The sequence below is a fragment of the Oppia nitens genome, unplaced genomic scaffold (assembly GCF_028296485.1).
Source record: "Oppia nitens isolate AA-2021 unplaced genomic scaffold, nextdenovo-longstitch-racon4-pilon3 scaffold29_pilon_pilon_pilon, whole genome shotgun sequence".
In the NCBI taxonomy this organism is placed as follows: domain Eukaryota; kingdom Metazoa; phylum Arthropoda; class Arachnida; order Sarcoptiformes; family Oppiidae; genus Oppia; species Oppia nitens.
In genome coordinates this window covers 567064-593169 of record NW_026533209.1, presented here as the reverse complement: position 1 = coordinate 593169, position 26106 = coordinate 567064, and the positions used below count along the sequence as shown (strand labels likewise).

General features: G+C 30.3%; 8 protein-coding genes and 1 pseudogene across 8 annotated transcripts; 2 read left to right on the top strand and 7 right to left on the bottom strand.

The window, feature by feature from the left end:
* Window positions 1-10: 10 nt before the first annotated feature.
* On the top strand, window positions 11-1681 carry LOC128954719 (piggyBac transposable element-derived protein 4-like). Its single transcript, XM_054300316.1, has 4 exons — window positions 11-197; window positions 273-668; window positions 850-1008; window positions 1404-1681. The coding sequence occupies exons 1-4, from the start codon at window positions 11-13 to the stop codon at window positions 1679-1681; spliced, it is 1020 nt and encodes a 339-aa protein (XP_054156291.1).
* A 900-nt stretch (window positions 1682-2581) lies between these two features.
* LOC128954718 (uncharacterized) lies at window positions 2582-4125 on the bottom strand. Its single transcript, XM_054300315.1, has 5 exons — window positions 3891-4125; window positions 3355-3790; window positions 3212-3249; window positions 2899-3128; window positions 2582-2774 (listed from the first exon to the last, which is right to left on the bottom strand). The coding sequence occupies exons 1-5, from the start codon at window positions 4107-4109 to the stop codon at window positions 2582-2584; spliced, it is 1116 nt and encodes a 371-aa protein (XP_054156290.1). The 5' UTR covers window positions 4110-4125.
* A 6374-nt stretch (window positions 4126-10499) lies between these two features.
* LOC128954717 (uncharacterized) lies at window positions 10500-12132 on the top strand (annotated as a pseudogene).
* A 180-nt stretch (window positions 12133-12312) lies between these two features.
* On the bottom strand, window positions 12313-13584 carry LOC128954716 (stearoyl-CoA desaturase 5-like). The gene is made up of 3 exons (XM_054300314.1): window positions 12892-13584; window positions 12689-12785; window positions 12313-12593 (listed from the first exon to the last, which is right to left on the bottom strand). Exons 1-3 carry the CDS (start codon window positions 13582-13584, stop codon window positions 12313-12315), a joined length of 1071 nt encoding a protein of 356 aa, XP_054156289.1.
* A 1754-nt stretch (window positions 13585-15338) lies between these two features.
* Window positions 15339-16952, bottom strand: LOC128954715 (serine protease HTRA1B-like). The gene is made up of 4 exons (XM_054300313.1): window positions 16187-16952; window positions 16041-16078; window positions 15680-15936; window positions 15339-15534 (listed from the first exon to the last, which is right to left on the bottom strand). Exons 1-4 carry the CDS (start codon window positions 16950-16952, stop codon window positions 15339-15341), a joined length of 1257 nt encoding a protein of 418 aa, XP_054156288.1.
* A 311-nt stretch (window positions 16953-17263) lies between these two features.
* LOC128954714 (serine protease HTRA1-like) lies at window positions 17264-18968 on the bottom strand. Its single transcript, XM_054300311.1, has 4 exons — window positions 18160-18968; window positions 17970-18007; window positions 17621-17883; window positions 17264-17450 (listed from the first exon to the last, which is right to left on the bottom strand). The coding sequence occupies exons 1-4, from the start codon at window positions 18923-18925 to the stop codon at window positions 17264-17266; spliced, it is 1254 nt and encodes a 417-aa protein (XP_054156286.1). The 5' UTR covers window positions 18926-18968.
* Window positions 18969-19576: 608 nt separating this feature from the next.
* On the bottom strand, window positions 19577-21178 carry LOC128954713 (uncharacterized). Its single transcript, XM_054300310.1, has 4 exons — window positions 20344-21178; window positions 20219-20256; window positions 19824-20101; window positions 19577-19760 (listed from the first exon to the last, which is right to left on the bottom strand). Exons 1-4 carry the CDS (start codon window positions 21176-21178, stop codon window positions 19577-19579), a joined length of 1335 nt encoding a protein of 444 aa, XP_054156285.1.
* A 529-nt stretch (window positions 21179-21707) lies between these two features.
* Window positions 21708-23651, bottom strand: LOC128954712 (serine protease HTRA1-like). Its single transcript, XM_054300309.1, has 4 exons — window positions 22678-23651; window positions 22531-22583; window positions 22048-22373; window positions 21708-21894 (listed from the first exon to the last, which is right to left on the bottom strand). Exons 1-4 carry the CDS (start codon window positions 23540-23542, stop codon window positions 21708-21710), a joined length of 1431 nt encoding a protein of 476 aa, XP_054156284.1. The 5' UTR covers window positions 23543-23651.
* A 464-nt stretch (window positions 23652-24115) lies between these two features.
* Window positions 24116-26104, bottom strand: LOC128954710 (uncharacterized). The gene is made up of 4 exons (XM_054300308.1): window positions 25158-26104; window positions 24972-25024; window positions 24490-24815; window positions 24116-24302 (listed from the first exon to the last, which is right to left on the bottom strand). The coding sequence occupies exons 1-4, from the start codon at window positions 26008-26010 to the stop codon at window positions 24116-24118; spliced, it is 1419 nt and encodes a 472-aa protein (XP_054156283.1). The 5' UTR covers window positions 26011-26104.
* Window positions 26105-26106: the final 2 nt, after the last annotated feature.

Genomic DNA, 26106 nt, shown 5'->3' with positions numbered 1-26106 from the left:
AAAAAAAACTATGAGTCGAGATCGATATTTTGCTATTAAACGAGGTCTCCATTTTTGTGACGAAGAAACTGGTGACAAATCCGATGAAATTTACAAAGTTCGAATGCTTTTAACGCATATAACACAAGTTAGTCAACATTTGTATGTACCAAAAAAGGAGTTATCCGTTGACGAATCGTTGGTAGCATTTAAAGGCCGTTGGAAACACATACAGTATATACCGTCAAAAGCTCACAAATTTGGGATAAAATTTTTCGTATTATGTGAATCAGAAACCGGATACATGTTAAACCTATTGTGTCATTGTGGTGATGAGTCTACTTCGTCAACAAAAGATATTGTTTTGAAGTTACTTGAATGTATGGGTGAAATGTCTGGTCATGATATATATACAGACAATTATTACACAAGTATTGAATTGGCCGAAGAATTGATTTACCGCGGGATGAGTTTAACGGGAACATTAAGAAAAAACCGAAGAGGATTACCACTTAATTTTAAAAAATTTGCCCTTAAATTGTCACGCAAACAACCTGGACCTTTTTACATGAGAAAGGATAAGATTTGTTGTATGGCATGGTATGACAACAAGCAAGTTCTGGCTTTGTCTACACATTTAACCAAAGGGGAAGTTAATATACAGCGTCGATCAAGAAAAAGTGATACTGGTTTTGTAACAATAAATTCACCAAATATTATCGAGTTACAAAAAATTTATGGGTGGCATTGACAGATATGATCAACGCTTGAGTTATCATTCATATCCTCACAGAGTATTGTATTGGCCACAAGTCATCTGGCATTTGGTTGTCAGCGTTAGCATCAATAACTCTTTTATTGTATATAAAGATAAGACATCAAAACCAATAAGTTCAAGCGATTTCAAGTATCTAACGGCCCGACGATTATTGCAAGTAAGCGAGAAATCGATTTCATTACATGCATGTTGTTCTTCGGCGTTAACAAAAATTGACACAAAACCTCTTAAACGTGATTGCGTCATGTGTCGTAAGAAACATATTAGAACACAAACTACATATTGGTGTGGAAATTGCAAAAATTCATTATGCAAAGAAGCTATGTCGATGGATAGAACATGTTTTCAATTACATGTTAATTATCAAAATAGGTATAAATATATTTTTAATAAAATTATTAAAATAATTTATAATTTTTTTATTTTATTAGTTTATATTAAATAACTTTTGGGAATCGCGGCCGCCCATTGTTTGGCCAGAGCATATATTTTTAGTCGATTGTCATGTTTACTAAACTCAACTCAATTAAACTTCACATTAATGTCAATTACCCACCGATACTATATATTGTTGAAAATGATATCAAAGTTTATAATACGTCGTTACCAAACAAACGAAACAAATATTCATAACAAACACTTAAAGAAAAGTTAGACAACTTTGTTGGTATTCATACGGACGAGACATCCAATGCCATCAATTGGATTCGTGACAATCAATTGTACGGATTGTCAGCACTCGAATTAACCACTTTGGCCAACAGTACAGACAAAAACTATTACGAAGAAGAATGGGTTTCCAGATATACGGCTCAATTGATTCTAAAAAAACAGTTTGTTTCTGAAACAGACCTGGTATTCAATAGCCGACGAAATTATGTGGTTTATAAACTCAAAGTCAAACACAAACACTACAAACAATAACTCAGAAAATGAATTGATTGAAACATTTGATTTAATTTTTGATCAAATTTGGAACTCTTATTGATTTGACTCAATTCATCAAACATTACGAAAGCACTGATCACAATCTCTTTAACAGCAAAGTTCATGTGGCCAGAGATGACTTGACCGTCGAGTCATTACTGCCGCAAATTCATGACAATCTCGGGTGACCAGCGGCAACAATAAGAAGTTTTTTTACAAATATTCGCTACAACTTCGAGTTCGACTATTCGTCTTTTGAGTCGATAGTGATGTCCACTGAACTCAATTCAATTAAACTATACATTAATGTCAATCACCCGTTGATACTATATATGGTTGAAAATGATAGCAAAGTTTACAACAACACGTTTTTGTCACCAAACAAACGAAACAATTGGATCCGTATTATTGTGTCTATAATATCAAAAAATTGACTCAAATTCCTATATATTTCGCACACATTAGTGAACACATTTTAACTTATACTAAAGTCGTTTTATAGTCAATTCAGAGCCCGATTATACTTTGAGTCTTATGATAACTTAAAAACATTGATTTTTTAATTATTTTTAATTTTAAAATGAAAATAAATTTGTTTGAAAATAAATGCCATAAAAAACGTCTAAATATATTTAATTTACCGTTAATTATTAGTAAAATTTGCTTTAATTTGATTGGTTAATTAATAAAACACTAGCGCGGGCTTTAATAATTTAGTAACATAAGGTAAAAATAGATATATTTGTTAGGATCAAGAGCGTTAAATAATAAAATGAAAAAATAATCAATATATATTTTAAAAAAAAAAATTATTATTGATTTAATAAGTTCACAGTTATGTCTATTATACAGTATAGTTATGTTGTAKTGATATTTAAATTTATAGTTAATTATGATTCAAGCAAATCCTAACGACTCTAATGGCAATTGTTGTGGATTTAATGTTATATCAATTATAGTCTTATTCCTGAAGACAGTCAATCCAATTGATTTCCAAGGATTTGATTCAACCGTATTGTATAAGTCATCGACAGATTTAACTAAATTGCCATTAATTGTAATAATTATATCAAATTGTAATAGTCTTTCCCTAATAGAGTAGTATTGCATTGTATATGATTTATATATTAGATTATATATACAAATAATWWTAAAAWATATTTATAAAAAAATAATTATTTTACAAAATAAATAARTAAAWAAATATTACTRACTTTTCCAAAACATTATTATCAATTGGTTTCAATATATTCCATAYGAGTATATGTCCGTCAAATTGACATTTAACATTGAATACCCGGCCCTCAATTGTGGCCATTTTTTGGTACCAGAATTTTTCGACCAACGATTTTCGGAACCAATAGATCTCTAGRCCTAACTTGAGTCTGTCCGTCAAATCCGACTGTTTTTCAATCAGCCATTTCCTATCATTTTGATACCTACTCTATCAGTACATAAAGTTTTTTTTTAAATAATTAACTTTTTTTTAATTGTATAGACAGTATGGATGTATATATAAGTTATTACCTTTTTCTGGTGAAACCATTTTGCCGTTTCGTAAAACTCTAGACATAAAAAATAATTAAAAGTTAATGAAAATATATATGATTTACTAAATATTTTAGTTTTTWAAAAATATAAATTAACAAAAAAAAAATGTGTTAACAAACCATTAACTTTTGTCGCATGTGTTGCACATCTACTACCAGTTGGATCGTAACTGGAATGATGTATACCGGCTAACCGTCCCATTTCATCGATCAACGGTCCACCAGAATAGCCATTAGCTGTACCACAGGTGTGGCCTACAAACGGGTTGTCGGCAAAATACAATTGACTAATCGCTTCAAACTTTCGGTGTCCACAGCCAACAATACCGGCAGTCATACTATAGTTTCCCGGTAGGGGATGTCCCAAACAGACCAGACAGTCGCCAAAATCGGGCAGTTTATCGATCAATTCAAACTGGYCAGTCAGCTGATTATCWTTRTTATCGYTACTATTRTCAAACTGTACCCTCACAAGTGCTAARTCATATTGCGGTTCGACATATACTACTCKTCCTTTAAATTTCAATACACTATCGGCACAGGTATCTGATGTGATCTGTAGAAAAAAACAATAATAATATTAAATTATTATATAATGTYAATCAAATACATGCTATATATATATTATGTGCAAATKTAWTATACAGATAGACAACCATATTATGATACTCCAGTTCCACTTGTCTAATGTCTTTGCATATATGAATATTGGTTACTAAAAGGCCGTACTGTTTGTTAATTAAACATCCGGTGCCAGTGATTGAACCACTATAACCTTTGCATCTRATTTTGAAAACATTTCGGTGATAGTTTGACATAATAGCTGCTTCTGGTGTTGTCGGCAACTCATCCGACGACGATGACGATGATGCCATCCGAGCATATCTAAGACAACTGTAATAATGATTTGAACGGACAGCACAGGTATGAAATAGATTAGCACAAGTAGGCTAATATTAATTATTAAAAAATAAAATTATGTGTCGATATTTGCATACCAATGATWTGACCACTTAATTGAATATAAATTGATGGCCAGTAGTCGTATAGAAATTGATGACACCATTAAACTTAATCATTAATTAATTTTTGTTTTACYCTAAACTTAAAATTCAATTCAATTATGTTTTATGACTATTAAAGTAAACAAATTGTTAGTAAATCTATATTTGAAAAAATTCAACGGAAAATATTAAATTTAAAAAAAAAAATGTTATTCAATAAAGAAAACGCGAGATTATTATTATTATTATCACTTAATATAATGAATTAAAATAAAATTATTGTTAATATTTTGTGTCTTTTGCTTTATTATTATTATYACATTTATGGATAAATTTGTTTTAAAATAAATATTTTTTTTGACAAAAAAAATCGAATTAAGCCATTAATGTGTTATTTGCTGTTAAACCTATTATTATTACTAACAACTGTCCCATTGATTTCGGGTATCAATGTCACTGACAATGATAATGACAAACCTGTTGTCTTGAATGACACCACTATCAATGCTAACCAAAGTTTTCTGGAACCGATACCAGAAATTCGGTCATCAAAATTAAACGACGGCAACAACAACAACGACGGCCACAACAACAACGACGGCCACAACAACAACGACGGCCACAACAATAACGAAGACAACGACATCTGCAAAGACGGTGTGATTGAAACAATTACTCAACTGTTGAACGGATCGATAGCCATATTTCGTGCCGAAAAAGTATGGCTCTTGAATCCGGACAAACTGTACGGTCCGTATGACCAGTCGATACTATTCGGYTCGGATTTAATCGGTTTAATCGAGTCGGCAGTTACCGTACAGGTTCACGATTCGGTTACCGAGTTTATGGGCACCGGTATCTATTTCAATAGCASTCATTTTCTGACCTACCGTAATCTCAGACCCTATGAAATAGAATGGGGTGATCTGGTATACATGCCGCACAAAAATATCCGATCGGAAATAGGATCGGGAAACAATGAAACCATCGGCAAACTGATGGCCAGAGAAACTGTTGCCTCGTATTTCGATCCACTGGGCAGACGAACAAAGTTTGTCTTTCGTGACCAATCGATAYTTGGGTTTAGTTTTGAATTGGGCTATCAGTTTGACAGACCGATGGCCAGCAGCGTCGCCGAAGAGTTGCTCAAATATGGCATCAGTGAGACAATTAAATTTGAGGCCGCATTCACCCGATTTGGTCCCGAAAACAAGGGCCACGAACTGTTGATATTCAACGGCCCGTCCTATTGTGTAATACCTATGACTGTTTCCGACGATCTTTGGCGACAGTCATCGTGCGATTGGTTGCCGACACTTAAGTTTCTTCGGTGCGATACTCGCGAGATTGTGCCCAGAATTATGGGATCGGATACAAAAACATTGGCATCTGATGACAATCCGTCAAATGATTCATTAGTGACCAAAACGACTGGTAGTGGTGGTACCGGAGCTGCCGKTACWGCCGTCACCATCACTGATCTGACCACCAAAAAACAGTCCAACAATGCGTTGTCTAACCATTCATTAGTTAACCAATACTTTTTCATTGCTTTTATTGTTGTTATTATTATTAATAATTTATTTTTCATTAATTATTTCTGTTAATGTCTAACATATAATTTGTAATGAATTTATAATTTTTGTTGAAAAAAAATTATAAGAATATTGTATTTTAAATATCAATATTGTATTTATTAATTTATATAATTTTATTTCGGAAATATATTATAATATTAATTTTTTTAAAAATAAACAGGGTATTGTATAGTATAGCTGCCACTTGTTGTTCACGCGATTAATATTTAATACAATTTTAAAGATAAATATATGAATGTCTCGTGAATTACTATTAATTTTATTGTAAATTAGAGAATATTTTCTTTGTTAAGTTTTTCTTGAAAGTTATGTTTCTTTTGAAAGCTATGACTTAAATTTAGTGAACAAAATGATTAATCTAAAGACATTATTTAGACTAATACTTGTCTCACAGGAGACAATGATTAACTGGTGTATAACAATGGGTTTATTATTAGCAACTAAAAAGTGTCCCATTTGTGACAACGAAATGGTAAATAATTAATTTGCAAAAAAATACATTAAAAAATTATTTTCGTAGAAGATAATTGTCAAACAATTATCGTACCGGTGCCACCAAAAGCATGGACAACCTCATGATTATAGACTAAGTGCTTTGAATAATACGTGGTTTTCTGGATCAAAGTTTAGCATTGAAAACATAATAATCTTGACGTACCTGTTTTCGGTCGGCACAACAAAATATGAGGACATTAAACGAGAAACAAGTGATTTAACTAAAACAACATCTCATAACACTATAAGTGATTGGCTTAACTTTTGTCGAGAAGTGGTATTTGATTGGGTCGAAAAATATCAATCAGTTGATCTCTTAGGAGGAGAAGGTAGTATATGATACATATTTAATTATGCACGTTACCTAAACCTAATTATAATGGTAATACCAAACTGATAGTGTATTAGTGTTTGCTCTGTTACCTAACCTGGAGTTCCGACCGCAACCTAAACCTAATTATAATGGTAATACCAAACTGATAGTGTATTAGTGTTTGCTCTGTTACCTAACCTGGAGTTCCGACCGCAACCTAAACCTAATTATAATGGAAATACCAAACTGATAGTGTATTAGTGTTTGCTCTGTTACCTAACCTGGAGTTCCGACCGCAACCTAAACCTAATTATAATGGTAATACCAAACTCATAGTGTATTAGTGTTTGCTCTGTTACCTAACCTGGAGTTCCGACCGCAACCTAAACCTAATTATAATGGTAATACCAAACTGATAGTGTATTAGTGTTTGCTCTGTTACCTAACCTGGAGTTCCGACCGCAACCTAAACCTAATTATAATGATAATATTTTGATAACTTTTAATTCAGGAGTTGTCGTAGAAATTGACGAAACAAAAGTTGGTAAAAGAAAGTACAATAGAGGTCGACTAGTTGATGGGACGTGGATTTTAGGTTTAGTTGAGATTCAAATAGGAGCTAATTGTCGACGTGGAGGTAGATTTCGTTTAGAAATATGTCCCCTAAATAAAAGAGATGCCGACACTCTTTTACCTTTGATACGTAAGCATGTAAAAATTGGGACAACTATTGTGTCTGACTGTTGGGCTATATTATAGACTAACAGACAATGGTATAAATGATAGATAAAACATATTATTAAGTTAATTAATTTTTTAATTTTTAGGTTTTGTCCATTTTACTGTGAATCATTCGAAAGAGTTTGTCAATTCACATACCGGTGCAAACACACAGACCATTGAATCTCAATGGAGAGCTATGAAACGCAATCTTTTAAGAGGGGGTATACCACAAGATAACCTTTATCTACATTTAGCCGAATATCTTTGGCGCCGACACGTACTTCACAACAATTTAGATAATTTTATTTTTTTTATTGATTGTATAAAACAATTATACAACCCTTTAATGTAATTTTAATTACAGTATATACAGGTATATATATATTAATTTGCAATGTAAAATATTATTTCATAATAATATATTTATATTTAATAAAATCTATTGTAATTAACGCGATATTTGTATATTTAACTTTAAAATTGTATTAAATATTAATCGCGTGAACAACAAGTGGCAGCTATACTATACAACAGCCAATAAACATAAATAATTGATTAATCAAAATTACTATATTTTATATTGAAAATTAATTTTAAATTTAGTAATATTGTTTAATGATAGATGAATATTATTATTTTTTACAAAAATTTCAGAAAATTTATGTATATTAGTATTAGTATTACAGTAAAAAACAATATTATATTTACAAATTTATTTAATTTGTTAGATATTTAATACAATTACAACTTATTAAAATGTTAAATAATTACCGGYTAGTATTGAACAAACATTTTTATTTTACTTATATARATTTGTTAATTCATTTATAAGACTCGATGGGAYACTTATTATCAACAAATTGATAAWAATCAACAAATAGTAATAGTATTTCATAATTCAATTACTAACTAATATTAATTCAATAAACAAAACAAAAATAWCTGACTATTAAAGTGAACAAATTGTTAGTAAATCTATATTTGACAAAATTTAACGGCAAATATTAAATTTATTCAAAAAAATGTTATTCAATTAAGAAAACGTGAGATTATTATTATCACTTAATATAATAAATTAAAATTATTGTTAATATTTTGTCTTTAATTAATATTATTAATATTATTATTACATTTATGGATAAATTTGTTTTAAAATAAATATTTATTTGACAAAAAAAAATTTGAATTAAGCCATTAATGTGTTATTTGCTTTTAACCCTATTATTACTAACAACTGTGCCATTGATTTCGGGTATCAATGGTACTGACAATGATAATGACAAACCTGTTGTCTTAAATGACACCACTATCAATGCTAACCAAAGTTTTCTGGAACCGATACCAGAAATTCGGTCATCAAAATTAAACGACGGCGACAACAGCAACGACGGCGACAACAATGAAGACAACGATATCTGCAAAGACGGTGTGATTGAGACAATTACTCAACTATTGAACGGATCGATAGCCATATTTCGAGCCGAAAAGGTATGGCTCTTGAATCCGGACAAACTGTACGGTCCTTATGACCAGTCGATACTATTCGGYTCGGATTTAATCGGTTTAATCGAGTCGGCAGTTACCGTACAGGTTCACGATTCGGTTACCGAGTTTATGGGCACCGGTATCTATTTCAATAGCASTCATTTTCTGACCTACCGTAATCTTAGACCCTATGAAATAGTATGGGGTAATCTGGTATACATGCCGCACAAAAATAACCGATCGGCAATAGGATCGGCAACCAATGAAACCATCGGCAATCARATGGCCAGMGAAACTGTTGCCTCGTATTTCGATCCACTGGACAGACGAACAAAGTTTGTCTTTCGTGACCAATCGATATTTGGGTTTAGTTTTGAATTGGGCTATCAGTTTGACAGACCGATGACCAGCAGTGTCGACAAAGAGTTGCTCAAACATGGCATCAGTGAGACAATTAAATTTGAGGCCGCATTCACCCGATTTGGTCCCGAAAACAAGGGCCACGAACTGTTGATATTCAACGGCCCGTTCTATTGTGTAATACCTATGATTGTTGCCGATAATAACGATCGTTGGCAACAGTCATCGTGCGATTGGTTGCCGACACTTAAGTTTCTTCGGTGTGATACTCGCGAGATTGTGGCCAGAAATGTCGGATCGGATACAAAAACATCGGCAGCTGATGACAACCAGTCGAATGTTTCATTAGTGACCAAAACGACTGGTAGTGGTGGTAGTAATAATACCGGAGCTGCCGATACTGCCGTCACCACCACTGATCTGACCACCAAAAAACAGTCCAACAATGCGTCCAACCATTCATTAGTTAACCAATACTTTTTCATTGCTTTTATTGTTGTTATTATTATTAATTTATTTTTCTTTAATTATTTCTGTTAATGTCTAACATATAATTTGTAATCAATTTATATATTAAAAAAATTATAAGAATATTGTATTTTAAATATAAACATTTTATTTATTAATTTATAAAATTTTATTTCGGAAATATATTATAATATTAGTTTTATATATTCATTAATTTTACATAAATAARCTTAAATAATTGATTAATCAAAATTAATATATTTATATTGAAATTTAATTTTAATTTAGTTAATATTGTTTAATGATAAATGAATATTATTATTTTTTACAAAAATATCATAAATTTATGTAATAATTATGTAATATTAGTACAGTATATTACAGTAAAAACAATGTTATATTTACAAATTTAATTAATTTATTACATATTTAATACAATTACAACTTATTTAAATGTCAAATAATTACCGGTAAGCATTGAACTAACATTTTTATTTTACTTATCAAAATTTTGTTAAATCATTTATTCAATATATAGTAATWATTAATATAAATTAAATTTATTTAGATTTGARGGACTTTTATTATACTGTACTATAAATTATTATTTCTATATTATGCTAACAGATAATAAAAAACAATTTGAAAGTATATATTGAATAACGAGATTAATTACTTGTGATTTAAATTTTAATTAAAAAAAATAATTAATTGATTGATTAGTTTGTTTGTTTGCTTAAAATTAAAAATCAAATTTAACGATTAAGTTATAAACATTTATTAGTTATTTTTTTAATTTTTATTTTTTGATTACACAATATGTTATTACAATATATWACACGACAATCGCTAATCAATTGTTTTGTTTGGAAATCCTATCAACTATTGCGATATCAATGGTTTGGACACCGTTTGCCAAAAAATCATAGTATCAAAAACAACAACATCAATGGCAACCACCGTTACTTAAGACTACTGTCCTCTACTGGTCTACTACGATGTGCTCATCAGTTAACAATTGGTCAGATTCTTAGCGGTAGTCTAACAAAAACAGTAAAAATATTTATCGTCGACCATAACGACTGTTCAAGTATGGGAACCGGTTGTATAATCAACGCTAGCAAAGGCTATGTAGTCAGCTGTGCCCATGCGGTCGACGACATACGGGAAGCCACTGTCATCTATACACTGGCAAACGGTAGCTTAGGTATGAAACGGGCGCCAGTAGTCTATGTAGAGCCGCATCGCGAACTATCRTTCATTCAGATACGCTACGACCCGAACGACCAGTTGGCCCAAACACTTACCGAATTTAAGGTTAACGACGATATTATTGATTTCGGCGAACAATGTGTTTGTTTGGGTTATACTCATCTGAGATCAACATTAGTACCGATCAACTTATCTATAACATGTCCCCGGGCTATACARTTGCAAAACGTCTATAGTTATCGATCAGATTATAGTGTCCACAGCGAACACATTAGCGGTGTGGTCAGAGGTTTTTCCGGCGGTCCGGTTGTCGACGAATTGGGACAGTTGGCTGGCATACATCACCGTACCTATGACTGTATCATAAATTGTGACACACCATCTACTGAATTGACAGGTATTTCTATGAATTTTATAGCCATTATTATTATTATTTGTCAAATTAAATTAAATTTGTTTTGTTTTTTAAATTAAAAATTTATATGTATTTTTATGTAATCTAGAGTTCATCTATAATGGTATTATGTTTTTTAGGAAACAGGTATGTAATAAAATTTGTTTAAAAAATGATTATTATTATAATTATTATTAACAATCAAAACAAAATATTATATATAAATTTAAGTCAATTATAAGAGACAATGAGAAAGAGGATCTCAGTGAGAGTCATACGTTGGCCGACCGGCATCTGGGTATCGAAATTTGTTGGTATAGCCGATCACATGTTARGATCTATGTAGACAATAGTCAAACAACTGGCCAAWCATTTACAAAACCGGYTCAGTACTATWGGGGGAACGGTATATTGATTTGGGCAATTATTATMTGGCACGGAGGAATGTAATGATWAAAAAAAAATAATAATTGATTTTTCCTTAAATATAGATTTAATTAATCATTTTAATTAATTTATTGATTTTTTGTTTGTTGTTTTCAGTCGATTTCTGCAAGATTTTGATATAATTGTCAAAATTAATGGCCAAAATGTCAACACATTGGACGACTTGAGCCGAGCACTGGTAGCCRGTAATGGCAAAGTCAAGGTAACAGTAATCAGGAATGGTTTGGATTTTACAATACCGGTCAGTACGGAACAAATGYTSGGATCTTTTAATATTGTTTRATATTGTTTTGTTGTTAATAAATAWATAATGAATAGTAATAATAATAATAATAATAATAATAAATTTWAATATTATTAATTAAATWAAATTCAATTWAATTAAAACTAATAGTTTAATCTTGGTTTAATAATTTTTTTTAAATATATAATTTATAGATTTTATATAATTATTTTATCCTAAAAAATTATAATTRTTTTATCCTAAAAAATTATAATTAATTCTACAGATTATWTATATATATATATATAACAAATATCTGTTATTGAAACTATAAATTTTAAACTATTTAATAATTTTCACATAACAATAGATCTWATTATAAATGTTGACCACAGTGGCCAGGTAGCAACAATTATGCCAACAAAATTGTCGTATAGATTGCTATAATCATACTTTTGTATAATTAGTTTRTCATTTCCTCCAATCAGTTCATCACCGGTTCTTTGTTTACGATTAGCAATGGCATYATTGGAYGCCTGTTTCAGATCRTAGGCCAGTCCTAAATAGGCGCACAGATCAATGAAACCGGTATTCAAATTGAAATTAGATTTCCAGCCCAATTCACTGGCCGAGTAGTCTAGACAATAATTGATTGAATTAAAATATAATGTAATTTTTATAAACAACTGTATATACWGTATATATATATATATATATATACTACTGTATTACCATATGGAAAGGTATGGTGATAGTTATGATAGCCCTCACCATAGGTCAGGTAATTGACTGAWCGATTTTCACGCGGCTCTATATTCTTGTCGTAAGGCTATTAAAAATAACAAATAAATTAATTAATTWTTAAATTTTAATTTAATCATAAAATATAACAACTGGATTACAAAAATAATAATAATAAATATTTGTATATATACTTTTGARCCGTAGGTATGAGCCCACGAGTTGATAAGCACTATCTGATTAAATGTTACTATATGTCGGGCCATATTTATGCAAAAAGCATTCATCAGCGACTCTGACCAGAAAAACATGGGTATAATAGTTGGTATRATTCCCCAAATTATTARTGTTAACGGTGTATAGTATTTAGTTTGAAACTGTACTAYTGGATCGTTGAGCAGGTCAGTCATGTCGATGGTTTCAATCTTTTTCTTGACCWGCCGGTGCTCTGTAASCAGAAACCAGCCCATATGGGCGTAGAAAAAACCACGTTTCGAGTTATGCGGATCGCCATCAGTATCGGTAAACTTGTGRTGCAAACGATGAATCAGACACCAGTCGTGTATGTCGTGTAGGGCGGCGGCTGTCTCGCCAAACATCAGAAGCCARCGTAGCGTCGGGTGTGCCCGRTAGCTWCGGTGCGACCAGAGTCGATGGGCACCGCACAGTATGCCAAACGTGGCAAACAAACCGTAACAATAGCCCCACAAAATGGTCTGATATTTGGCATACAATAGCATWGACAGGCCGTACAGTCCAGATATTAGGATAATTRATATGATTATAATCATTGACCAAACAATTTCTTGATTATTATTATTATTATTATTGTTTGTCACACTTTCACTATCATTATCATCAATATCTTTGATTTTTTGTTGCGACATATTTTCTGATTAATAATAATAATTTTTTCAATTAATTAGTTTTMAAAAAAAATAATAAATAATATTTAACTTTTAGTTTAAGCAAAATTTTATTRATAATACTAATAATAATAATGTTTTTTATTGGCAACTAATATAATATTTTTAGTATATTATATTATTTTTTAACAAAAAAATATCAATAAATAAATAAAATAATAAACATTTAGCACATTGAATRGATGGCTGTTTAAATAGTAATTAAATTRMWATTTTAATTTGTTATWTTATAATTATTAAACTGTAATAAATTTGTAGAGCTAAGTACACACACACACACATATATATATATATGTTTTATTATATATATATATATATATATATATGATTGTAAATTAGATTACAAATGTATAGATATTTTTATAAATGTTTATTAATAAGAATATGTTTTGAATGAATTATTTTCTGTGAAAAAAAAGTTAATATAATATAATTAATATAATAATTGCATGTGTTTTAAATATATTGWAATTATATMAAATMATATTWTATAATATAAATTAATAATAAATTAATTWTWATTTTATKCCTACAAATTTATTAAAATTATAAATTAAATATATAATGTGTACTAATTAAATTATAAGTTTATAATTTTTCAATTTAATTTTTCTAGATAATTATTAATTWTTRRTTATTAATCTATTAATTTTAATAATAATTACTTTATTTGTCTATAATATTATATATATACTGTATATATTRAATTTAAGACATTATATAAAAAAACAAAACATATAATSGTTTAGTTTAAATATTCATTTTTTATTAATTTGCAAATACTAAATTAATTTCTAATAATAATAATTACTAATTTAAAAAAAAACTATAAATATAATACCATAATGATGTAGTAGACTTTAGATTTTAAATTAAAAAAAAAAAATAAATAAAACTAAAACGTGATTTTATTGCAAATGTTGTTTTTAAAAAAAATAACTAAATTCAATTTTTATTACTTTTCTTTGCATATCACATCACACTCCAAATAAACGGTGATATTTTTAAACTAATAATAATTTTTTTTTTTTTTAAAACAAATAATAGATTTATGACCGAAATTCGTGTAATAAGTAATAGTGTAGTTACCGATAATAGTGTGACATCACAAATAGGATTACCAAATGTACATAAAAAATACAAAAGACATTATATATATATATATATATCTATGTAGCTCATTTTTATTAAAATAAAATAAAAATACAATAAATTTAAAAAAAAACAAAATTAGAAATTTTATAAAAAAAAATTCAATTATATTAAATTAAGTTATATAATAAACAACAATAATAATTTAACATTTAAAATATATTTTTAATAAAAAACTAATGTTATCTAAAGTTAATTTATATTTTTTTTTAAAAAAAAATTATACTAAAATCAGGTTAAGTAAAGGGGGTAGGGGGGGGGTAAGGCCAAAATTTTGAACAAATTCGAAAAATTGTAGCTTAAAAACGAGGAGAAATGACCCCTATGTGTATGTGTACTGATTATTATTATCGGTATCTATACATTAGATTAATTAATTAATTTTTAATTTTATAGATTTTATATTTAACTACTATTTATTATATTTATTAAATAAAAAATATCAACAAAAAATAATGAAATCTATATAAAAAAAAAATCTCTTTTAAAAATTTAATTAATTTAATTTTCTGTTTTATATACTAATAACATATATATTATTATTATATATTTAGTTAAATGATTTAAATAATATTAATTGCATCAAACAATTGATGAGTTTTAGTTACGGGACAATCAATATTAAAACCATTTCTGAAGACTGTCAACACAACCGTATTGTTAGAAGTATTGGCTACCAGTGCTCTATTGATGTCATCAATTGATAAAATAGTATTGCCATTGATTTTGACAATTATATCAAACTCTTTGAGAGTAAAACTATTTTTTTATATATATAAAAAAAGTCAAACGAGAAAACAAACCAAAAAGAAAAACAAAAAAATCATAATTAAATAATAATCATAAAAAATATTTAATTCAATAATTATGTAATTTTTTTTTAAATAAAAAACTTTTTGCTTACTTTTCTTTAGTTCTGTGAACTACTGTCCAAACTATTAAACCATTTCCATTGTAATGTTGATAAATATAGACAAATCGGCCCTCATTTTGCCATAAATTTTTATACATATCCATCAGCGACTTATTATACCAACTGATTTCGATGCCCAGTTGTCCGCTGCCGCCACCGACACGGCCGGGATGGTTATACTCATTACCACTGACCAGTGTATGCATCTGTTTATCTCTTATCCATTGCCATCTTTTTTTGATATTCAACTAAAAGTTTTATTTTTTTTTAAATAAAATATTTTAATTAGTTATATATATATATACACATACAGTATACTGTATTATTAAATGATTGGCTGATTAACTGATACCTGTTTGTCACAAAACACCTGAGCATTGGCAACAAAATCTATTAGTAAATTAGCAAAAAATAATATTGAAATTAAATAAAAATACAAAGTTTAATATAAATACCAATTTTGAACATTATTTACATAAAAAAAACATTATAACATACCCGACAATTGTGTGGATGTAATGCTAAAGTTTTTAAAGTAATCAGTTTTCAAGTGAACAACACCGACCAACTGACCAGTTTCGTCAATGACCGGACCGCCGGAAAAGCCGGCCACCAAACCGCTAATATGTTCACAGTGGACACTGTCCGGTTCCCGATATTTATCATATAATTTTTGTGATTGTAAACTTCTGGGACACATTATACAGCCGGTCATCGGTACTATCGACGCCCACGACATGGGACAACCTAAACACAGTATTTCTTCACCAAAATTTGTTAGTTCGGCACTATAGCCATAATCGGTTAGTCCGTTCAGCGCCAGTAGCCTATCATAGGGTTGGTACTGGATCTGTATGAGCGCCAACTCGTTTTGCGGTTCGACATACACTACCCGTGCCGGTCGGGTGCCGTCCCTTAACTTTAGGTCTGCCAGTCTGTATTCAACAGTCACTTCACGTATATCGTCGACAACGTGAGCACAGGTGACCACTAGACCGCGGCTTCTGTCGACCACACAGCCGACTCCATGACCCTCACGGTTGGTATAACTGTCAACAAATATTTTAACTGTTTTTGATTGATATTCGTCGACAATCTTTTCAATTGATAACTGATGGGCACATCGGATGATAGATAGACGGCTGTTGTTGTTGTTGTTATGGTGTCGACACCGATGATGATGACTATACAGTTGGTATGACTTTAATTCATTAAAATTTATTAGAGATAAAGATAATTGCCGTACGATATGTCTAACCGACATATTTGTAATACTTATAGTATATATTCAACAAATTATATTTATTAAATTTTAATATTTGAAAAATTACTTTATAATTACTAAAAATTATAAATTTTTATACTACTAATAAACTCGTGTCTACAAAAATAAAATAATAACTATAATATATATTTATTGATTGTGTACACTATTTTTATTTAATACAAGTAATAATAATAATAACAACAACACTTATAATACTTATAATAATCAATCGACAAATAATAATAGTTAAAAAAATTTAAAAATAATAATCTAATGGTCATAAAATTATAACTATTAAAAAAAATTAACTAAATATAATTAAAATCATTAATCAATTGTTCGCCACTTATAGTGATGTCTTTTTCTTGAAAGCGCCTAATAATAGTCAACGGGATATCAGTATCCATTGATACCAGTGCCCGGCTTAGGTCGTCAATAGACTCAACAGGTTTGCCATTGATTTTGATGATTACGTCAAAATCCAGTAGACTGGCACTGGGGGGAGGGAGGAAGGGAAACAAACAACATTAAACAAAAAAATTATTAAATCATCATTTAAATAATGCCCATAAAAATTGAATAATTAATTTAAACCATTTGAAAATTTCATATTAAAAATACTGTATATATATTATATGTAAATTATTATCAACAAAAAAACTAACTTTCCCTTTGTTTTGTTGAACAATTGATAGACAAATATACCGTTTCGATTGTATTGTTGATAAACATTAACAAATCGACTATCAGTTTTCCATAAAGTCCTATACATATCAATCAGTCGCTTATTATACCAACAGATTTCGACGCCCAGTTGTCCGCCGCCACCGCCACCACCACTGACACGACCGGTACGGCTAGTATTACCAGTGACCAGCTTATGTATCTGTTTATCCCTTACCCATTCCCATCTTTTTCTGGTATCCAACTAATTATAAATAAGTTTATAGAAATTTTTTATTTATTTATATATATGTTTTTTTGTGGATGATTATCGACTAACTGTTTTGGTACCTGTTTTTCACGAAACACCTGAGCATTGGTGACAAAATCTAAATATAATATATATATAAATAAATTAACATTAAATTTAATTTTTTAATAAATAACTAATTTTAATGTCAATCTCAATACAAGTTCTCAACACTGTATTAGATTTAAACAGTAATTTTTTTTATCAGTTATATAAAAAACTATAACATACCCGACAATTGTGTGGATGTAATGCTAAAGTTTTTAAAGTAATCAGTTTTCAAGTGAACAACACCGACCAACTGACCAGTTTCGTCAATGACCGGACCGCCCGAAAAGCCGGCCACCAAACCGCTAATGTGTTCACAGTGGACAGTATCCGGTTCCCGATATTTATCATATAATTTTTGTGATTGCAAACTTCTGGGACACATTATACAGCCGGTCATCGGTACTATTGATGCCCATGACACTGGATAACCTAAACACAGTATTTCTTCACCAAAATTGGTTCGCTCGGCACTATAGCCATAATCGGTTAGTCCGTTCAGTGCCAGTAATCTATCGTAGGGTTGGTACTGGATCTGTATGAGCGCCAACTCGTTTTGCGGTTCGACATACACTAACCGTGCCGTTCGGGTGCCGTCTCTTAACTTTAGGTCTGCCAGTCTGTATTCGACAGTCACTTCATGTATATCCTCGACAACATGAGCACAGGTGACCACTAGTCCGCGGCTTCTGTCAATCACACAGCCGACTCCGTGACCCTCACGGTTGGTATAACTGTCAACAAATATTTTAACTGTTTTTGATTGATATTCGTCGACAATCTTTTCAATTGATAACTGATGGGCACATCGGATGATAGATAGACGGCTGTTGTTGTTGTTGTTATGATGTCGACACCGATGATGATGACTAAACAGTTGGTATGACTTCAATTCACTGCAATTGAAAATAGATAAACATAATAGTCGTGCGATATGTCTGACTGACATATTTGTAAAGTTTGTTTAACTAAATAGTAATTATAGTAATTAATAAAAATTTTCTAAAAATTAGTGTTTTTTTTAAATTAATGTTTTCTATACTATTAATAATCTCGAGTTTATAAAATTACATATTATATGTGTGAATACTTATCGAGATTTTCATAATTATAATTATAAATACAATTAAATTATATAATATCTATCTATTTTTTATACAATAAAATCAAAATTTATTTCAGATTTTAATTAATAGAATTAATTAACATTAATATCAAAACATACAATAAATATTTATTTATCTAATGTTTAGTTTTTTTAATAAATTATATTATAATTTGAATTATTTTAGTTTTTTTTGTTGAATATTTTTTTGCATTATATAAGTTTGTTTTATATTATGATTATTTTCTACAATATAATTAATATTTTTATTTTAACTAATGTTGTCTTCTGTATAATAAAATTTAAATTAAATCAATAAGTTGTTAAATATATATATATAAAAATAATAATTGTTAAAATATACTATTAAATTATATTAATTAATACAACTACTCTTATATTTATAATATTCAAAACAACAAATTAATCGATAAAATAATAGCTAAAATTACTGTTAAAAAAAATTATAACTAAAAATAAAATCAAAAAAAAAAATTAAATATAATTAAAATCATTCGTCAATTGTTCGCCATTAACGTCGACCTCTTTTTCTTTACCGTACCTAACAATAGTCAACCGTACGGTAGTATTCATTGCCAGTGCCCGGCTTAGGTCGCCAATAGACTCGACAGGTTTGCCATTGATTTTGATGATAGCGTCAAACTCTATTAGAGAAACACTTTTATATAAAAAAAATTTAATATTAAACTAATGATAACAACAACAACAACAAAACACTTACTTTCCCTGAGTATCGTTGAAAAATTGATAAACAAATATACCCTTTCCATTCAGGTAGACATTCCTTGATCGCAATTGCCTACCATCTCTAGCGCAAACTATCCTATAATAGATACTATTTGCTGAATTATACCAACAAACCTCTATTTGTAGCCGTCGGCGGCGCAGTTGGTGTTGTTGTTGTTGTTGGTGGTGGTGATGGAGATGGTGTCCACCAATTGGGTCATCCAATCTATTTCGCTGACAAACATCACGTTTACCATTATGTTTGATTAGTCTCTGTTGTTTTGAGACAAATATTTCAAACAACAGATTCATAAAAATATTAGGTATATTTCAAATACATTTTAAAAATAAACTTAAAATTATACAATAATAAAATTTTCAGTTAACTACCTGTTCCCTATTGAAAGTACTGGCATTTTGCATAAACTCTATGTGTGTTAGACATTGTTGGGTGAATTGTTATATTTATAAAAAATTGTTTAGTAGTAGTAGTAGTAGTAGTATTGAACTATTACCTTGAATTTTAGTACATGGAGTGGCCCGTCGCCTAATAATTTCACAACAGCTGTGAAATATGCCGACCAGTTGTCCGTCTAAATCTTGAACCGGACCGCCAGAGAAACCGGAATAAGCACCGCTTCGGTGTTCATTGTGGCCACTGTCCAACGTAACCCATGTAGTTCCCGTGTTGTCGGATTGTATACACTGTGGACAAGCTATATAGCCGTCGGTAACTGTCAGTTGTTCTGTCGGATAACCAAAACAGACAATATCGTCGCCAAAATTGGCTGTTTGCTGGCCGATAGCGAACTGATTTAGTACATACCTGAGCTGATCGTAGGCACCATCGTAAATGATCTGCAATAATGCCAGATCGTTAAATGGCTCGACGTATAGTACCCGAGCCCGACGACTTCCCTGCCAAACAATTGGCAAATCATTAAAATAGGCAATAGCCTGACGAATGTCTTCCACCATATGAGCACAGGTAAGCACCAGACCGTCTGACTTGAATATGACAGTACCGGTACCACCTAAATATCCACAAGAGCCTATCACATCCAATCTTAATATCTTTGATTGTGATTCGTTGAAAATCTGGTCAATTGTCGATAACTGATGAGCGCATCGGAGACGACGGTTAGTGGCGTCAAACAGTTTGCTAAGACTGTTAGCGGCTAATACTAGTAGTAGTGGTTGTGATAGTAATGATAAAGTGGTTGTTGTTGTTGTTGTTGTTGTTATTATTGTTGGCAATTGGTATCGACACCGATGATCATATGACAACATAGGATAATAGGATTTTATTAGTAAACCAGTTAAAGACCAGTAGTATGTTTGTCGAGACATTTATGTAAGTTATATATACAGTATATGTTCAATAAAAAAGTTTAAACACTTATATCAATATATAAGAAAAAATTCAAGTGAATTGATTTAAATAAAAAAACCACATTTTTTTATTGACTATTGGCTCGTAATAATCACTAATTGTTTATATCTAATGTATATAATTTTACTTTTAATAATTACTCTAATAATTGTAATTTTTTTAATTTAGTTAAAATCAAATGGTATCATATAAGGAATATAATTTACTAAATAATATTATACATATGTAATAAAATTTATTAATAAAAAAACAAACATTAAAGTTGTTAATTATATAATAAAAAAATTTTATAACTATTTATAAAATCTTATATAATTATGGAGATTATATAAAAATTTATATACATTATTGATACACAATTTTATTTAAATAATAAAACAAATAATAACAACATTTATTTTAAAATATAAATCAATTGATAAATAATAGCTAAAAACTTTTTTTCTGAATAATAATATAATGTTCAACAAACAAAAATCTAATTAATTAAATATAATTAAAATTACCCGTCAATTCTTCGCTACTAATATTGATATCAAATTGTTGATCAGACCTAACAATAGCCAATCGGATAGTATTGTTGGCTACCAGTGCTAGGCTTAGGTCGTCAATAGTCTCCACAATTTTGCCATTGATTTCTCTGATTATATCAAAATCCAATAGACTGTCGTCACTGGAAAACAACAACAAAATTTTAATATTAAACTAATGCCCCGTAAAAAATAAATTGATTTTAAAAAAAACCATTTATAAAATTTCATATTCAAAATACTGTATATATATATATATATATATATATATATATATATATATATAAAACACTTACTTTCCATATCTTTTGTTGAAATATCGATAAACAAATATACCGTATTCTCTTAGATTGATATTTTCATCCGGCAATGGATGGCCAGTCATTAAACTGCAGTTCATATAATCGGTACTACGAGATGGACTGTACCAACAAACCTCTATTTGCAGTCGTCGACGGCGCCGTTGGTTCCAGATTTCATCAGTCACCTGAACTTTAGGTCCTTTTTGTTTTTTGGTTGTTTTTTTTGCTGGTGGTGGTGGTGATGGTTGATATCCACCAAATGGACTGTCCAGTGTATAACTTTGACTCATAAAAAGTTTACGATTATTTTTGTAATCAATCTGACAATTAGAAAAATAAAAATAACAAAAAAATAAATTAATGGCATATTTTCCATACATTATGATTTACGGATTAAAAAAAATTAACTTTAAAATCATAATAAACAGAAAATATAACTAATATTTTTTGTGTGGTAATACTGTTACTGTTAAATACCTTTTCCTTATCATACTTTATGGCATTTTTTATAAATCCTATGTTATCTGGATCTGTGATATAAAAATAAATTATTATTATTATTAGTAGTAGTAGTAGTAGTAGTAGTAGTAGTGGTAGTAGTGGTAGTAGTATTGAAATATATACCATAAATACTAGTACGAGAAGCGGATCGTATTCTAATAGATTCTGTGAGTAATAGACTGTGAGTAATGCCAATCAATTCTCCGTCTAAATCGACTACTGGACCGCCAGAGAAACCAGAGCTTACACCGCTTCGGCTTTCATGGTGTCCACTGGCCATCGGAACATAAATTTCTTCTCTGTTGTATTCTATACACTGAGGACAAGCTGTACAGCCGGTGGTCACTGTCAGGCGGTTATCCGTGGGATAACCAAAACAGATAATATCGTCTCCAAAATCGATGGCTGGTGTGAATTGGAGATCGTAGGCCACCAGATCTTGTTTGAGCTTATCGTTGGTAGTTCTGGTATATTGTATCTTCACAAGTGCCAGATCGTGGTGCGGCTCAACATATAGTACCCGAGCTCGACGACTACCCGGCCAAACATTTAGCAACGTATTATAGTATAGACTAGACTGACGCATATCTGCTACGACATGAGCACAGGTAAGGACCAGACCGTTCTCTACGAAGACAACACAACCGGTACCGCGTATTGGACTACAGGAATAGCCTTTCACTACTAGATTGACTGTCTGTGCCAATGATTCTCTATAAATCTCGTCGATTGTCAACTGATGAGCGCATCGCAAACGACTGGTGATGGTGGCGATGGTGGTGGTGGTGGTGGTGGTAATGGCGCCAAACAGTTTGCCAAAACTATTAGCTAATACTGGCAATAGTGGTGGTGGTGGTGATGGTACTGATGAAGTGGTTGTTGGTGTTGCTGGCAATTGGTATCGACACCGATCATCATATGGCATCATAGGATGATAGGATTTTATTAGTAAACCAGTTAAACACAAGTTAAACATTTGTCGAGACATTTATGTTAAGTATGGTTTGGACTATAATCGTATAGTATGTTCATCAACGACAACGACAATAACAACAACAAAATGTTTAGATAGTTATATATTTTTCAGTTAAACAATTCAAGTATATTTCATTGAATGTGAATTGATTTAAATAAAAAAACTAGTTTTTTATGGACTATCGGCTCGTAATAGTCACTAATTGTTTATATCTAATGTGATTTTTAATTTTACTTTTAATAATAATTCTAATAATTGTATTTTTTTTAATTTAGTTAAAATCAAATATTATCATAAAAATATAATAATGAATATATTAAATACTATTATTATTTGTAATAAAATTTAACACAAAAAAAAACAAACATCAAAGTTGTTAATCATATAATAATAATTTTTTATAACTATTTATAAAATCTTATATAATTATGGAGATTATATAAAAATTTATATACAATATTGGTACACTATTTTATTTAAATAAAAACAACATTTATTTTAAAATATAAATCAATTGATAAATAATTGATAAACAATTTTTTTTTTGAATAATAATATAATGTTCAACAACAAAAAACTATTTAATTAAATATAATTAAAATTACCCATCAATTCTTCGCTACTAATATAGATAATCAAATGTTGACCAGACCTAGCAATAGTCAATCGGATATTCTTGTTGGCTACCAGTGCTAGGCTTAGGTCGTCAACAGTCTCCACAGTTTTGCCATTGATTTCTCTGATTAGGTCAAAATCCATTAGAGTGGCGGCACTGGAAAACAACAATAACAACAACAAAATGTTTAATATTAAACTAATGCCACGTAAAATAATTAATTTTTTAAAAAACCATTTATAAAATTTCATATTCAAAATACTCTATATATATATTAATATATATACAGTATATATATTAGTTTACTGTATATTTATATATACAGTATATATAAAACACTTACTTTCCCTGTCTTTTGTTGAAATATCGATAAACAAATATACCGTATTCTCTTAGATTGATATTGGCTGCCGGCAATGGATGGCCAGTTATATAACTGTGTCTCATATAATCGGTACTATGAAATGGACTGAACCAACAAACCTCTATTTGCAGTCGTCGACGGCGCCGTTGGTTCCAGATTTCATCAGTCACCTGAACTTTAGGTCCTTTTTGTTTTTTGGTTGTTTTTTTTGCCGGTGGTGGTGGTGATGGTTGATGTCCACCAAATGGACTGTCCAGTGTATAACTTTGACTCATATAAAGTTTACGATTATTTTTGTAATCAATCTGACAATTAGAAAAATAAAAATAACAAAAAAAATAAATTAATGGCTTATTTTCCGTACATTTTCCGGACGGATTAAAAAAATTAATTTTAAAATCATAATAAACAGAAAATATAACTAATATTTTTTGTGTGGTAATACTGTTACTGTTAAATACCTTTTCCTTATCATACTTTATGGCATTTTTTATAAATCCTGTGTTATCCGGCGCTATGATATAAAAATAAATTAGTAGTAGTAGTAGTAGTAGTAGTAGTAGTAGTAGTAGTAGTAGTAGTAGTAGTAGTAGTAGTAGTAGTAGTAGTAGTAGTAGTAGTAGTAGTAGTAGTATTGAAATATATACCATAAATACTAGTACGAGAAGCGGCCCGTATTCTAATATATTCAAATACACAATGATTTATTCCAATCAATTCTCCGTCTAAATCGACTACTGGACCACCAGAGAAACCAGGGCTTACACCGCTTCGGCTTTCATAGTGTCCACTGGCCATCGGAACACAATTTGATTCTCTGTTGTCGTATTGTATACAATGAGGACAAGCTGTACAGCCGGTGGTCACTGTCAGTTGGTTATCCGTGGGATAACCTAAACAGATAATATCGTCGCCAAAATCGATGGCTGGTGTGAATTGGAGATCGTAGGCCACCAGATCTACTTTGAGCTGATCGCTGGTAGTTCTTAAGTATTGTATCCTCAATAGTGCCAGTTCGTGGTGTGGCTCTACATATAGTACCCGAGCCAGACGACTTCCCGGCCAAACATTTGGCAACCTATTATAGTATAGAGTAGACTGACGCAAATCTTGTACTACATGAGCACAGGTAAGGACCAGGCCGTCCGCTACGAATACAACACAACCGGTACCGTGTATTGGAATATCGGAATAGTCATTTCCTACCAGAATCACTGTCTGTGCTAATGAATCTCTATAAATCTCGCCGATTGTCAACTGATGAGCGCATCGCAAACGACTGGTGATGATGGCGGTGGTGGTGGTGATGGCGCCAAACAGTTTGCCAAAACTATTAGCTAATACTGGCAGTAGTGGTGCTGGTGGTGATGGTAATGATGAAGTGGTTGTTGTTGGTGTTGCTGTCAATTGGTATCGACACCGATGATCATATCGCACCATATGATGATAGGATTTTATTAGTAAACCAGTTAAACACCAGTTAAACATTTGTCGAGACATTTATGTTAAGTATGGTTTGGACTATAATCGTATAGTATGTTCATCAACGACTACAACAACAAAATGTTTAGACAGTTATATATCTTTCAGGTAAAC